This window comes from Sander lucioperca, chromosome 22 (genome assembly GCF_008315115.2).
Source record: "Sander lucioperca isolate FBNREF2018 chromosome 22, SLUC_FBN_1.2, whole genome shotgun sequence".
Classification (NCBI taxonomy): domain Eukaryota; kingdom Metazoa; phylum Chordata; class Actinopteri; order Perciformes; family Percidae; genus Sander; species Sander lucioperca.
In genome coordinates this window covers 8,710,950-8,724,575 of record NC_050194.1, presented here as the reverse complement: position 1 = coordinate 8,724,575, position 13,626 = coordinate 8,710,950, and the positions used below count along the sequence as shown (strand labels likewise).

The 13,626-nt window shown below is 40.3% G+C and overlaps 1 protein-coding gene across 2 annotated transcripts in view; it reads right to left on the bottom strand.

The window, feature by feature from the left end:
• Positions 1 to 373: 373 nt before the first annotated feature.
• Positions 374 to 13,626, bottom strand: part of pemt (phosphatidylethanolamine N-methyltransferase) — a 65,414-nt gene continuing 52,161 nt past the window's right edge. The window contains exons 5-7 of one of the 2 annotated variants that reach the window (XM_031295363.2): positions 13,222 to 13,333; positions 2,584 to 2,658; positions 374 to 1,210 (exon numbers count right to left, since the gene is read on the bottom strand). In XM_031295363.2, the coding sequence (XP_031151223.1) occupies positions 1,156 to 1,210; positions 2,584 to 2,658; positions 13,222 to 13,333 (242 nt within the window). In that variant the 3' untranslated portion in view covers positions 374 to 1,155. The remainder of the gene's footprint in view (positions 1,211 to 2,583; positions 2,659 to 13,221; positions 13,334 to 13,626) is intronic. The other variant, XM_031295362.2, reaches the window with a different exon arrangement.

Genomic DNA, 13,626 nt, shown 5'->3' with positions numbered 1-13,626 from the left:
CTAGGACCAACCGTTAAATCTGTGTCTGTATTGCATATTCAAACCTTAATACCATTCCATAACAGACTGATGGATACTTCCAATGACCGGAAATTCTGGAGAAACATTTAGTCAACTAAGTCCACTGTAGTTTTAGTCGACTAAAATCTGCTAATATTTGGTCTACTAAAACTAGACTAAGACTAAAACACTTCAGACTAGACTAAGACTAAAACTCTTATATTTAGTCGACTAAAACTAGACTAAGACTAAAAGATTTCAGATGACTAAAATAAGACAAAAACTAAATGGTGTGTTATTCAAAAGACTAAGACTAAATCAGAATTTGCGGTCAAAATTTTCACTGGTCAACAGGAGAGTCTAAAGCTGCCTACACATGATCTGTGGTAAAACCGCGCACAGCGAAGCACATAGGAAAACAATGTAACGGGCTTATGAAGTGGCTTTATGTTGAATCATTACAATATGCCAGTATTTGAGTGCATTACCACTTACACTTAGAATTATGGCAAATGAGTTAACATTAAATGTTTAAAATCAATGTAAATGTAGAGTAAATGCAAAACTAATATATATGTTTTTCATTTACATCCCTAATGCTAGTTGAGTCTAACAAAACTAAAAGATAATGGCAGTAAATGAATCTGTTTATTTTAATTATGGCTTATTACATATGTCAAGTAGTCACAGCGGGAGAAACAAAAATCATGTATAGAAATAAAAAAATGTTGATGCAACAAGATGCACAGATAATCGTTTTATCATCGCATCATAGCCCTCTGAATCAAATCAAATCGTTAGGTGCCTAGAGATTCCCACCCCTAACTCTCATGTCCAGTGATATCAATGTTCTCAATGTTGTTGATTCTCAACAAGAAAGAAAATGAGAAGGTTTCTCAGAATATCAAACTATTATCATAACCATGTGGTCCAAAATTCATGTAGCGTCCACATTCATGAGATGAGCATAAAACCAAATCAAAAATGGAACACTTGCAGCTGCAGTGTGAACGTATGAACGTTTGTATCCACACTGGAGGTGGATTAATGGCAACCCTGTTGGTAAGTCTGTCTGTGGTTCTGTTTGTCTGTCTTTGTGGTAGGACGGGAATCCTCAGCCAAACCGGGAGCAGGAAACGCCGGGGCGGGAGTTGTTTATTCATGCTTGCGGCGCTGACTCCTCTCCTGATAGATCTGCTCAGTGAATGGTCTGTAAATACAGCAGAACAAACATATCATGGGACAATAAATCAGAGAATTGAAACGCCGTACCACTCTGTGCCAGGGACCGCATGTTCGATGAACCACGAAGAAGCTTAAATGTATATGTGTCAATGATAGAAAGATGCCTTGTGTGTCCACATGTGCACTCTGTTGCACATGAATGCACACAGTTTGTGAAATAACATCCCTAATAGGTGAGAAGCAAATTGACAGGAGCTCTTGAACAAGCCAGGGATTAGAGCTGTTGTCAGGGGGCCCACATTTCTTTAGCGCTCTATTGACAGCAAAACTGTGTGCAGGAGATTGAAGGATGTAGGCTAGTAGGATGTAGGAATATTGTATCATGACTGTACTGTGAAGCCTGTAGTATCTTTTTTTTTATTTTCTATCTTTTTAATCACTTCTTAAACACACCCTTATAACTTTTAAAAGCAGTTTATGAACCATTGTCGCTGGAGAGCTAACTGCTAACACGTTAAGTAGGGGCATGCTTCCACTAGTCAGTCACAGTCAGGGGTTGATGCAAAGACTGTATAAGTGAAGCCAAAAAATCTGCATCGCCCCCTGATGGCTGGCTGCAGCCACCAGTCTATGGTCACAGTAGCTGCCCAAACTTCTTTGTGTTTTCTCTGCACTACAACGTTTGACATTTTTTTAGGGCTGTCCTCGACTAAAGAAATTCTTAGTCGACTAACACTTACATGATTTTGTCAATTAATCGATTAGTAGATGTAATGGACAGAGCTGTGCTCTTTGAGAGGTGGTTAAGACTAGAAAAGCACAATATAAATGTAGTTAATTAACCATCTGTAAAACTGACTTTCTCCACAATTAATCCTGCAGAAGCACCACTTTAAATCTTGTGTTTACCAGAAATGTGCTCATAAGTTTCTTGGAAATGAGTAATTAAGCATGAATAAGCATAAAAAATGACTCATCAACTAAAGAAATCTTAGTCGACTAAGACCAAAACGACTGATTAGTCGACTAATCGACTAAGAGGTGGCAGCCCTACATTTTTTTTCTCAGGATTGGACATTATTTCGTTCAATAGAGTTTAATTAAAATGGAAAAAAGCTCTCAGAGCTAATGAGCATGCTAGTCAGCTACACCCTTTCTATGTTTAATACAGTACCAACATCCAACATTGTAACCAGAGCTGGGCGATATGGAGAAGATCAAATACCCAATATTTTTGACCAAATACATCAATATCGATATTGCGGCGATATTGTAGGGTTGACTATTGATGCTTTGACAAAATATAGTTTTTCTTAAGGAAAAGCACAATAGGACCCCTTTAACTAAATGCTTTTTTATTGACAAATGTGAACAGGGCCTAAACAAAGAAAGACTTACCCCTCAAATCGTATCGCCACCTTGTAAGACACGGCTACTATGGCAGTCAGGACGAGACCAACCGGACTAGCACCGCTGGAGACGGAGAGGGAGAGAAGAAAGAGCGAGACAGATGGGTTAGGTAACATATTGTGTGTACAACACGTATGTGCTATGCAGCGAAGTACATTTTGAGGCCTGTTAATATGGCTTAAACTTATGTGAAGTGTGTAATGATAGGGAGCAAGAGAGGTAGAGTAGTACATAAAGAGAGCAACAGAGTAAATAATAAAGTAAAAAAGACCCTTGAAAAAGTTTTTTACCCTGTAGTTCATCCTGGTGGAGAAAAAAAAACACACAACACAATGACCTACATATACTGTACCTGATCAGAAAATGGCACAGTGACAGATTTAAATTACATCAAAAATCACGTAGACATAATTTTATCCAGCGGAACACATAATGGTGGTAATGCAGTGGGCATAATTAACTACAAAAGCTGTGATTGCTGGCCTAAAGGCCGGATCGTGTGGATCAGAAGTGTGAGTAACAAAAGGCTATTATCTCTAATCACTGTAGACACCAACAGCACTGCATGTTCTATACACTATGTGTGGTGTATAGAATACCACATATGTAACCTTAAACATGGCACATTAATGATATCATTCTTTACCAAACCACATATTGAAGCTGACCATTGTGAACCTGTGATTAAGAAAAAGAAAGAAGCATAATCCTGACAATCAGGCTGGCTAAATGTGAATGGCTGATGAGGCTTATGAAACTGTCGACCATGACTTACTCAAGCAAGCAGTAATGGAGGCACCAGGATACAGATAACAAAAAGTCCAGTTAAATTTATGCTTTTCTGAACTTTTTAAGGCTAGAAAAATATATAAAATCAATCAAATATATAGAGTAGAAATATATAAAGGAGAATATAAGAACACATAGAAATAGGAAATAAAATAGATTAAGAAACATGTAAACATATGTATATTCTACTAAAATATGTAGGCAAAGGCATCATCACAAGGAATATTAAAGGTATCGACATAACTATGACATGACACTGTCATGAATTGTCATAAACGTTATAAACAAGTCATAAACATTTATGACTTCTGTCATTAAGTGTCATTCGGTTTTTGTCATGACAAGTTGACATTGTTTGGGTTGTTGTGATTGTCGTGACAACTTGACATTACATTTCTTTCGAGTGTCCTTGTTAAGACAACTTGACATTAAACAGGATGACATTATGTCAAGTTGTCATGACATGATTTTTTTACTAACCCTAAGTATTTTTGTTGCCAAAACTTAACTTGTTCCGTCTCACATTTACTACATGTTAAAAACTGCGTGTTACGTTAAATAGAACGGTCACATGATTACAGTCACACCATTAAAGGGGAACTATGCAGTTTTGTTTTGCTTAATTTACCTTAACTGAACAGCTTCGGAGTCATTGGAATGGTTATATGACTTTTTTTTGGGTTGAATGGTGGTCGTCTCGCTTCCCCCTAGCGCCTGTGAGCGGAAAAACCACCTTTGCAACTTTGGGCCGGCGAGCTGCCGGCCTCGGCGTCAGGAAGTATCGCGTGATATCAGGTCTCGCGATGTAACGAATTGCTTCACGACAGTGCACACATACTACACTATCGTCATGGCTGAGCCGGCAAAAAATAAGCAGAAAGCTAGGAAAGCATTGTCGGAGGAACAGAGAAAGAGGAAACGGCAGACTGACCAAGCAAGGAGTCAGACACGAGTAAACATCGGACCTGCGTCTCAGAATGGCGAGAACTGAGACAAACAGAAGCCTGCTAATCCGATGCTGACCTGGCGTTCTTGCTGTCGCACTTGTAAGTATTTGATCAGAAACTTTATCTGCCACAGAGTTTCTTGTAAGCTTGATGTTGGCAAACGCAAGTTGCTTCAGCTCCGACAGGCCATTGTAGGAAAAAAGAATAATGTTATGGACCCGGGAGAGAAGGGTAATAAAAAAAACCTCAGTGGACATGGCTCCGTGTGTTCGCCACTTCTTTGAAAACAAATGCACATGTCCAGAGGGAGAAGATGGGAGGGGGGAGAGTCGCCAACGAGTTTTTACGACAGCGTTGCCAAATATCTATTCCGAAGCTGTAGGGGGAGCTCTATAGAGAAACCTGCGAGCAAAAAGCGAGAAAACAGCGAAGAAATTGCCAAAACTGCATAGCGCCCCTTTAAACCGCCGCTGTACGGCAGTAAATAAACAGTAGTATTTGTTGTTTTGGGAGTCTTTGGAAATCAACTTATAATGCCGTTTAGGTATTTTATATTGATATCATATAAATACTTTATGTTCACAGTTGGAATACAGGCAATATTTTGCTTTTCTCCCTGCATAACCATAAACCAGGTCAGGACATGGGAAGTGATGAAAGGTTTGACACAACCTGTGGTTTCCAAAAATTACTTCTTTCAATTATTTTAACTGCCTTTGACCTTTTTGAAGATCACGGGAGCCAAAGAAAATGGGACTGCACCATGGGCACACACTGGGAGCTTTCTGTTCAGAGATTTAAAAGCGGAGGTCAGTACTTTTTCTCAAAATTTCTTACTTTCAGCTCGAGAAAGAAGTGCTTGATTTTTGTTTCTGACACCAAATCTGACATTTACCATTTGTATTTGTGATCTTTGAAACATTATCATGGATTTCATATTTGGCCAGCTTTTACATTTCACCCCTAAAAGACAGATGATGAATGTCCCTTTAACACAACTATTGTGTACTTTCCCATAGGTTACTGTGCTGGAACAACTAATGTGACTCCAAACTGCGAACAGATAGTTGATATCTTGAACAATGATGTCCTAGGTCATGTGACAACATGCCATTTTAAGCCCTTTAAAAGTAGGGAACCTTTTGACACTCCTCCTAAAGGACTCAACACATCCTTCTCAAATTGGGTCAACAGCATGTAAAGACCTTCACAATGCCAAATTGCAAAGCTTCGTGTTTTCGTGGAATGGTGTTACCATTGCGAGGCAGGCAATTTGCATGTTTGCAGTCTTATTCATCACTTTAGGGATGTTCCATCCAACACATCTATTTCTTTAGATTCATGTACATTTAAGTTTTACGTACAGTAACGAACAAAATTGTTGAGTTTAAACATCTCTTCAGATTTCTGTCTCAGTTCAGTAACAATTGTGGTTACAATTGAGTCACGGTTTTCGTTATCTTTAAATCTGACACAAAACACTGGCTTCAGAGAGGCCCTCTGACACATCGATGAGTCAGTGGGCCTTGTGTGTTAGGCTCTATTTACCACTGACCCATATTTCAACTTGTCCTAATTACAAATTATAGCCAAAACTGGTCAGACTGTCAGCTTACTTGCTTGTGCCAAACTGGTACGTAATCCACATTTATCAAACAAACAAGAGCTAGAACTGAATGCCAGTTTTCTTTCTTCTTTTTGTATGTTGGCCTTTCAGTTTTTTTTTTTTCTCCCCACTGTTTCATGATTTGTTATATGATCATATGATCCCCAGAGAGAAGAGCTGTTGGTTTGGTGTAAGTTACTGAGCATCTGAATAAATGAAGGCTGATATAAGGATTATATTATTTTCCATTTTCTGCATCTGTCTAATTCGCACAGGCCTGAGTCTCAGTCTACATGCTGTTGTCTGAATATGCATCTTTGCACATGACTATGCATCATGTGTTTCCATATGTTCTGTCTGTATGAATCAGGCTGCAGATGCTCATATGCTGGCAGCGTGAAAATTAAGTACTTGGACAAGGACATTGAGCACATGTCCTTGTCCATGGGACAAAAAAAATAAAAATCAGTATTCATTTGCTCAATCACTCAGTTTATCATAAGACAGGGTAACAGTATGTGCTGATGCCCAATGTGCCAAAAGTTAGTGCCCTACTTGATTAAGAATGAATTTACGTATGCAAATTTACACCTTCACAGAAATTGCTACATAACAAATGGACAGTGTGACCTTCATTATATAGCCTGCAGGAATATGTATGTCAGATGCCCATGTTGTCGTGATGTTGTTTTCTTGTGGTTATATAGTGCTCAATCTTGGAGGAGTGCATGCCTGCTGATTCAGGGCATACATGTTCCTGCAAACACACAAGCATTTACAAATCCAGGTACAGGTAGGAGGTGATTTTCAACTCTACTTCACCGCTCACTGCTTCACTGTCCACAATCCATTCTCGTCGTCTTCTATCCACAGGTAATCCACAAACGGGTCCTCATCCAAAACAGTTTGGTACACAGGGGCGTAATCAGCCAGTCCAGGTCACACTAGTTAGTCACACAGTTTAGTTCAGTATTCTTCTCACTACTTTCCACCACTCTGTCTCACTCAGTTCCTTCTCCTCTGGTTCTCTCTGTTCCCAGTTTAAAACCGGCTTCCCTTTTCCCTCCAAAACCGAATCACTCAATTGATCCCAGCCTCTCCTTGTTGAAAGAGGAAGTCCATATAAGGCTCGGGGGTGGAGCCAATGGGCCGTAAGATACCTTCCAGGGGAGTCCCTGACCTGTCCCTTCAATCTACCATTTGTCATTCTGCAAGATCTCCAGTCTTTACATATTACCACAGTCTTTAATGTTAGATGTGAAATGGTTGTCTTTAGATGTGAGATGGTGTCAGACTATAGTCTTAAAGTCTGTTCAGTGTCTTCTATGGTATGCATTACATGCAGAGCGTGCTGTGATTCACTGTTGCCTGTGCTGATAATGATAATTGATCTGCCCTCCGGCAAAGGCGATGCAATCAATAGAGAACCAAAACACACACAGCAATCAGTGTGATGATCACTCAGTGTGTGTGATCTGTGTTAATGAGAGCAATTAAACACTGACCTATTTTTAAGAAAAGGGAGAAGTAAAACTAACCTTGTATCCTATCATACACAAAACACGTCCACAGGACAGATGCATCCGTCATCTTTTCTCATTTCATCACTTTAACCTATCCCTCAGTCCCTTCAGAAACCATTGCTGTCTCATTTGCCCTTTGGTGTACTGAATGAAAATAAGATGTGATTGAAAAATAGAAAACGTTAACCGAAATGTAGAAAAGTGGTGAGGAAAATACCAGCATGATGGAAACCTACCAAATATGTATAACACTGTCCTTTTTCTAGTATTTGTGAGATTTTATTGGCAAATCAGTTAATTTACAAAATGTACTGTATTCAAGCACAGTTTTAAGGTGCTTGTACTTTACAGTACTTTAGTAGTAGTGGTATTTATTTAGATGGATTAATCGTTGCAGCCCTAAAATAATGCGCTTTTTATTCCACTATATTTATTTGACACCTGAGTTACTTTGCAGTTTGCAGTTTTACATACAAAACATATACACACATACTCTTATATTCATTGTTATAGATGACACTATCGAAGTAACCTGACTCTGCCAGATGGATTGCTTCGCATTTGCTCGGCTTATCCATCTGGGAACTTTCCGTTGGAGAACTTTTGGGAAGGGGCAAAAATACTGGTTAGCTGATTGGATAAACCATGTGTCTATCACCACCTATGTTGGTGATAGACGGGCCAAATCAACCAATCAGATCAACGATATATCAAACTCTTGCCGAAACCAGTCGGGAGAAGAGCAAAAACATCTTTTTCTCCGAGAAAAGCCTCCAGTGCCGTTTTTTGCTCTTCTTTCAATGAAGGAATACTTTCTAATTCGGATAAAACTTGCGCGATAGCTACGCTCATCTCATCCGTGGAAGCCGCCATGCTGTTTAGACTGAACAGTCGCTTCTTGTTGCGTCACACCCAAACCCACCTCAAAACCAACGCTGATTGGTCGGTCGTTTGGCGAACGGCTCCAAATTTTCTCTGTCTCAAGATGCCAGACTGATCTGCGAGTGGAAAACTGGAGCTCGCGAGATCAGGACGGTCTCACGAGGCTACTATCGAAGTAGAGTAGTAGTTAAAATTAACCACACCTCAGCCATCTGAAATTCTGCTTACACAGTCATGCAAGAGTATGTATGATAACAACAGTCCACATACATCCTTCCATTTCCATACTTCTAAGAGTTTAAATTCAGGACTGTGGTAATCATACTTTTACTTAAAGCTGTATTAACTTTTTTCTAACTTTGCATGTCTGCAAAGTGATGCTTGGCATCCCACTGTACACTATCTAGTGTACAGTGGGTTTGTCTGACCTTTTTTGCTGAAAACAGCTGCCTGCTGTGGCAGAAAACAAGGTTGATAAGAGCGCTGAGAGTGAACCAAAACAGTAAAGTTAAACCAAAGACAGCAGACTGTTAAACCAAAACAATGAGCTTACAGGTGCCAAAATGTTCCATGGGGGCAAGGGGAACTCAAGAGTTAGGTGATAATTCTCTGTGGGTTTGTCACCATGAGCGACCCCCTTTACATACAAATAGTCATTTGATATGTCGTATATTGTAAATATATTGGTTATTGAAGCTTAAGGGCTGTTGGTCAAACATGCGCAAATGCAGGCAAGTGACCCATCGCCTCCCATTGGTAAGGTAAAGGTACTTTATTGTCACATACACATATGTAGCAAAATTCATTGTCTGCATTTAACCCATTCCTCAAGGGAGCAGTGGGCAGCCATTTACAACTCCAGATCTGAGCCAGTGCCTTGATCAAGGGCACTGACTGGAGAACCTAGTACCTAGTATGTTTTTTGATGGTGGGTGAAACCAGAGCAAACCCACGCAAACATGGGGAGAACATACAAACTCCACACAGAAAGGCCCGGAACAACCTGGATTCGAACCCAGAACCTTCTTGCTGTGAGGCCACAGTGCTAACCATTGGGCCACAATGCTGCTGATTCGTGCTGAATGTGGGCGGTGCAGCATTTACCTTGCACCACAGCGGGATTCTCGCAATATCACATATCACACGAAAATCCATCTCGTTAGGCTTCAAGTAATGCGTTTTTTTCTGAACTACCAGCTTACCGAACCAATCAGCATCCAGTTAGGATCTTCTGGCAGAGTGGTTTAGGTATGTGTGACGGCCGTGATTGTTCGTTCAAAACAACAATGTGTAACATGATAGACAAATGTTTTATCCAATAACCTGCCAGGTATTTTTTTTGAAAGTGCCTGCCCTTTTCCAAACAGTTTCCAATGACGACTTCTCAGATGTTTCTATGTAAGAAACCATCTGGCGAACAAGGTTAGTGCAGGATGTGAAGCACGTGGAAATCAGTTTGCTGTCTTGTGGTCCCTTTGAGTTGTGGTGGGGTCAACCACACACATTTCTTTGCTATTGGTTGAGGCTGCAACTTCGGCAGTCAAAGTTCACCCAAGTTCAACTCCACGCGATGCGAAGATGTGAATATGCTTTGCCACCGGAAGCGAATGTCTTATTCGCCAATTCGCTCTATTCATATAAAAAAAGCTAAAGATGCATATTAGTGTCTATCTTGCAGGCTGTAGACAATCCTTTGGGCCTAATGTATCTTGCACCCGGCCCAGCGCAAAGCCCGACGCAAGTGTCTTTGCTAGTTTAAGACCGGCGTTTCCCGCCCAGCGCCCACGTCGTTTAAATAGCAAATGCACCTGCGCCCATCTTTGCGCCAATGGTCTTATAGGGAGGAGTGTTCAGGTGAATTCTTGGCGTACTATCTTGAGGCAGGGGGACGTGATCGCGCCATTGACCATCAAAAACCTGGTCTGAAGTCATTAGCGCAGCATTTCATTGTTATTTTAACAGCAAATTAGTAAAATGCGCCTAGGCTTATGCACTATGCTTGTTACACACACACACAGGGAAGTGCAGCAGCACACAAACATGCAAAAGATTACAAATAAAGATATTACGGTGCAGATCCTCCATCATAATAGCAATGCGCCAAGGTACAAACGCGCCTGGCTTTTAAAGGGAATGGGAGATGTCACTGATTGGTTTATTGCATGTTACGCCCAAAACACACCTATGAATTAATGAAGACACTAAGTACAACCCTTTTGAACCATGCACCCGGACCCTTTTTTCCGCCTTCAAACTAGCAAAAGTGGATTTGGACACTCCCTAAACGCACCTGCACCAGGCGCTTAGATAAAAATAAATAGGGCCCTAAATGTTCTTACTGCATACAGATGGCTTTTGTTTCCTGACGTTTGTTTTTAAGACATTGCCTCCTCCTATGCAACGATTGTATTGCTCTACAACAGCACCATTCCAAGAGCTTTGTTGTTGCAAAATCTTTTGCTGTCATCCCCACAAGATTCGCAAGATAGCCACTGCTACGCCACTGGGTAAAAGATCTGTAAACCTAACATGGCTTTGATCGTCCGCTTACACATTTCCCAGCCTGATTAGAGGAAAATATAAAGATCATGTGTCACGTTTAGAAAGAAATTTCAACCGGGGCTAGAATTTTGTTTGTTAATTTACTCAAACAGTAATTAGAATACCCTATGAACAAATGATCCCCACAGGGAGTGGATAATATTCTCTGTGATCTAACGTACAGCTGGGAGATGCAATTTCCAATTTATTATAAAAGCATTGACATATAAGTTAAGTAAGAGATAATAGTTCAGGGAACGTCCAGCTACAGTGCGATTAACTGAGTGGGTCTGAATGACTGGAATTATCCTCCTACTTATGACTATATACTAAGATAGAGATGTACTGTGTGTGTGTGTGTGTGTGTGTGTGTGTGTGTGTGTGGTGGGGGGGGGGGTAACTCATTTAATTCAAATAAAGAAGTAATACACATACTGTAAAATATGAATGAGTAAAAATTCGAAGAAAGTAAAACGATAAGAATTAAAAGAAAAAATCGTTTGACCTAGTTTCGTCTCAAACGTAGACAGCTCCAAATATGGAATACTTATATATATGTATATATATATATATATATATATATATATATATACACACACACACACACACACACACACACACACACACACACAGACACACACACACACTTACAAACACACACACACACTTACAAACACAGGCGAGGTGGAGCTGGGGAGGGTGGAGCTAGGGAGGATGACGAGGCGAAGCAAGTGTTGTGTATGGTTGCAATGGTGCTGCGCTGCGGCTAAATGGTAAAGAGGGAAAGTTGACGATTTTCAACCCTCCAGGTCTCGGCGACATTCAGCTGTATTTACGGCAGTAGACAGAAAATCAAAGTCACCAGCTAACGCTAGCACTAGCTAGCTTGGTTGGCAAGGTGGTACCGAATGCTGAAAATGACATTTTAAGGTGACCAAAATGTTACAATCAACTTTGATGAAGTGAAAACGCACAAGTCAGAGGGTCAAAGTCTGAGACAAAAAACATGGACAAAAACAAGTTCACGGCTAACAAGCGTGTGGCTAACTTGCTATTAGCTAATTTTCTATTAGTCGAGCAAGCTTAAAAACAAGCTCAAACAAAAGCTGTCTGTAGCATGCGTTCACTTGGAATGATTCTCCTCAGCAGATGATGGACAGAAGACAGGAGGAATGACTGATGTCTGTGTTCTCCATTCTTTCTAAACTACACTCCGTATTTTGATAATAATAAAAGGAATATTATTTATTTTATTGACATTTTAGATTTGTTTCCAGTGATATATTATTAAATTATACAATGACTTTGGTGTTGCAAACATTACTGTTGCTACTCTAGAAACATTTAGTTATATTTAAAATATAAATTCTTATCCTGTTCTGAATGTATTCTTCTTTTTTTTTTAAAGAAGCAATTATTTAGTAACGAAAAATAACCAATGAGGGTATCAATAAAGACCCAAACTGATAAGAAGCATCAATAAGAGAAGTAGTATTGATAAAATCCTAACGATAGCATGTGAGGGGTTAAACCACAGGTCTATTTTTTCCCCAGAGCTTTTACTGTTGATCCAGAGGACAACAACAAACAGCAAAGGGATGGAGACTGAAGACAGCAGTTCAGGTTGAGGCAGAGGCTGCTACTGTATCTCAACTCAACAAAAGAGGGGGGGAGAGAATCATGGAGGTGAATGGAGGGACACAGAGAAGATGAGGCAATCTTTGGTTTGATCACTCAAAGCTTGCAGTGCAGAAGATACACGGCTGAATGTGAATTAAATTCAAAGCAGAGAGAAAATGGGGCTAAATTTGTCACAACAAAAAGGACTATAGAGACGTAACTGTGTGTGACGAAAAACGGGGAGCTAATAGCTTTTACTGGTGGCTGGCTCCCTGGAGCGCTCATCTAGCAACTACGCATGCTGGGCTCCGAGAGATGTCGTCACAGTTGTCATAGAGACGATGCACACGTAAAAGTTTTTAACCTCCCAACCTTCAAGAGGGAAGTGATTTGCAACTCGGAGAAAACAAAATTATTTTAGTATTTTAGCACTTTAACAGCCAGACGGCGAGTCATTTTCCTTTCACTTGATTTTACTTATGTGTTAACAACTCCTCAGGTAATGGTTAATGACGAACCTGGTAAAAGTAACTTGTTGTAGGGTTTTTTATGAGCCAATCTCAGCTACAGACCTCTGCAAAGACATTATATCCAAAATACACTCTTGTTGACCTCAGATACAGTCGGGAAAGTGACCTCTCCTCCTTTTTAGTCACACACACACACACACACACACACACACACACACACACACACACACACACACACACACACTTACATGAGTGCCAGGCCGAGGTAGTTGGCAGTGCTGCCCCAGTACATTGGGTTCTCTATGATGTTGAAGGGAAAGCCTGTCACCTTCTCATCCATCAGGATGCCAAAGTAATCACCTGGAAAGTAAAAAAAAAAACCCCCCACACACACACACACACACACACACACACACACACACACACACACACACACACACACACACACACACACACACACACACACACACACAGACACACACACACACACACAAAGTGAGTTAATATTTGTTTTTCACAACCACGTCATTTCATAAGTAAAACCTGTCCATTTTATTTATATCATCATCATCTTTTCCTGTTCAGTGATACAGGAGGCTGGAGCACATCCCAGCATGCACTTGGCATTAGCAGGGAACATCTCTGAAGGCATA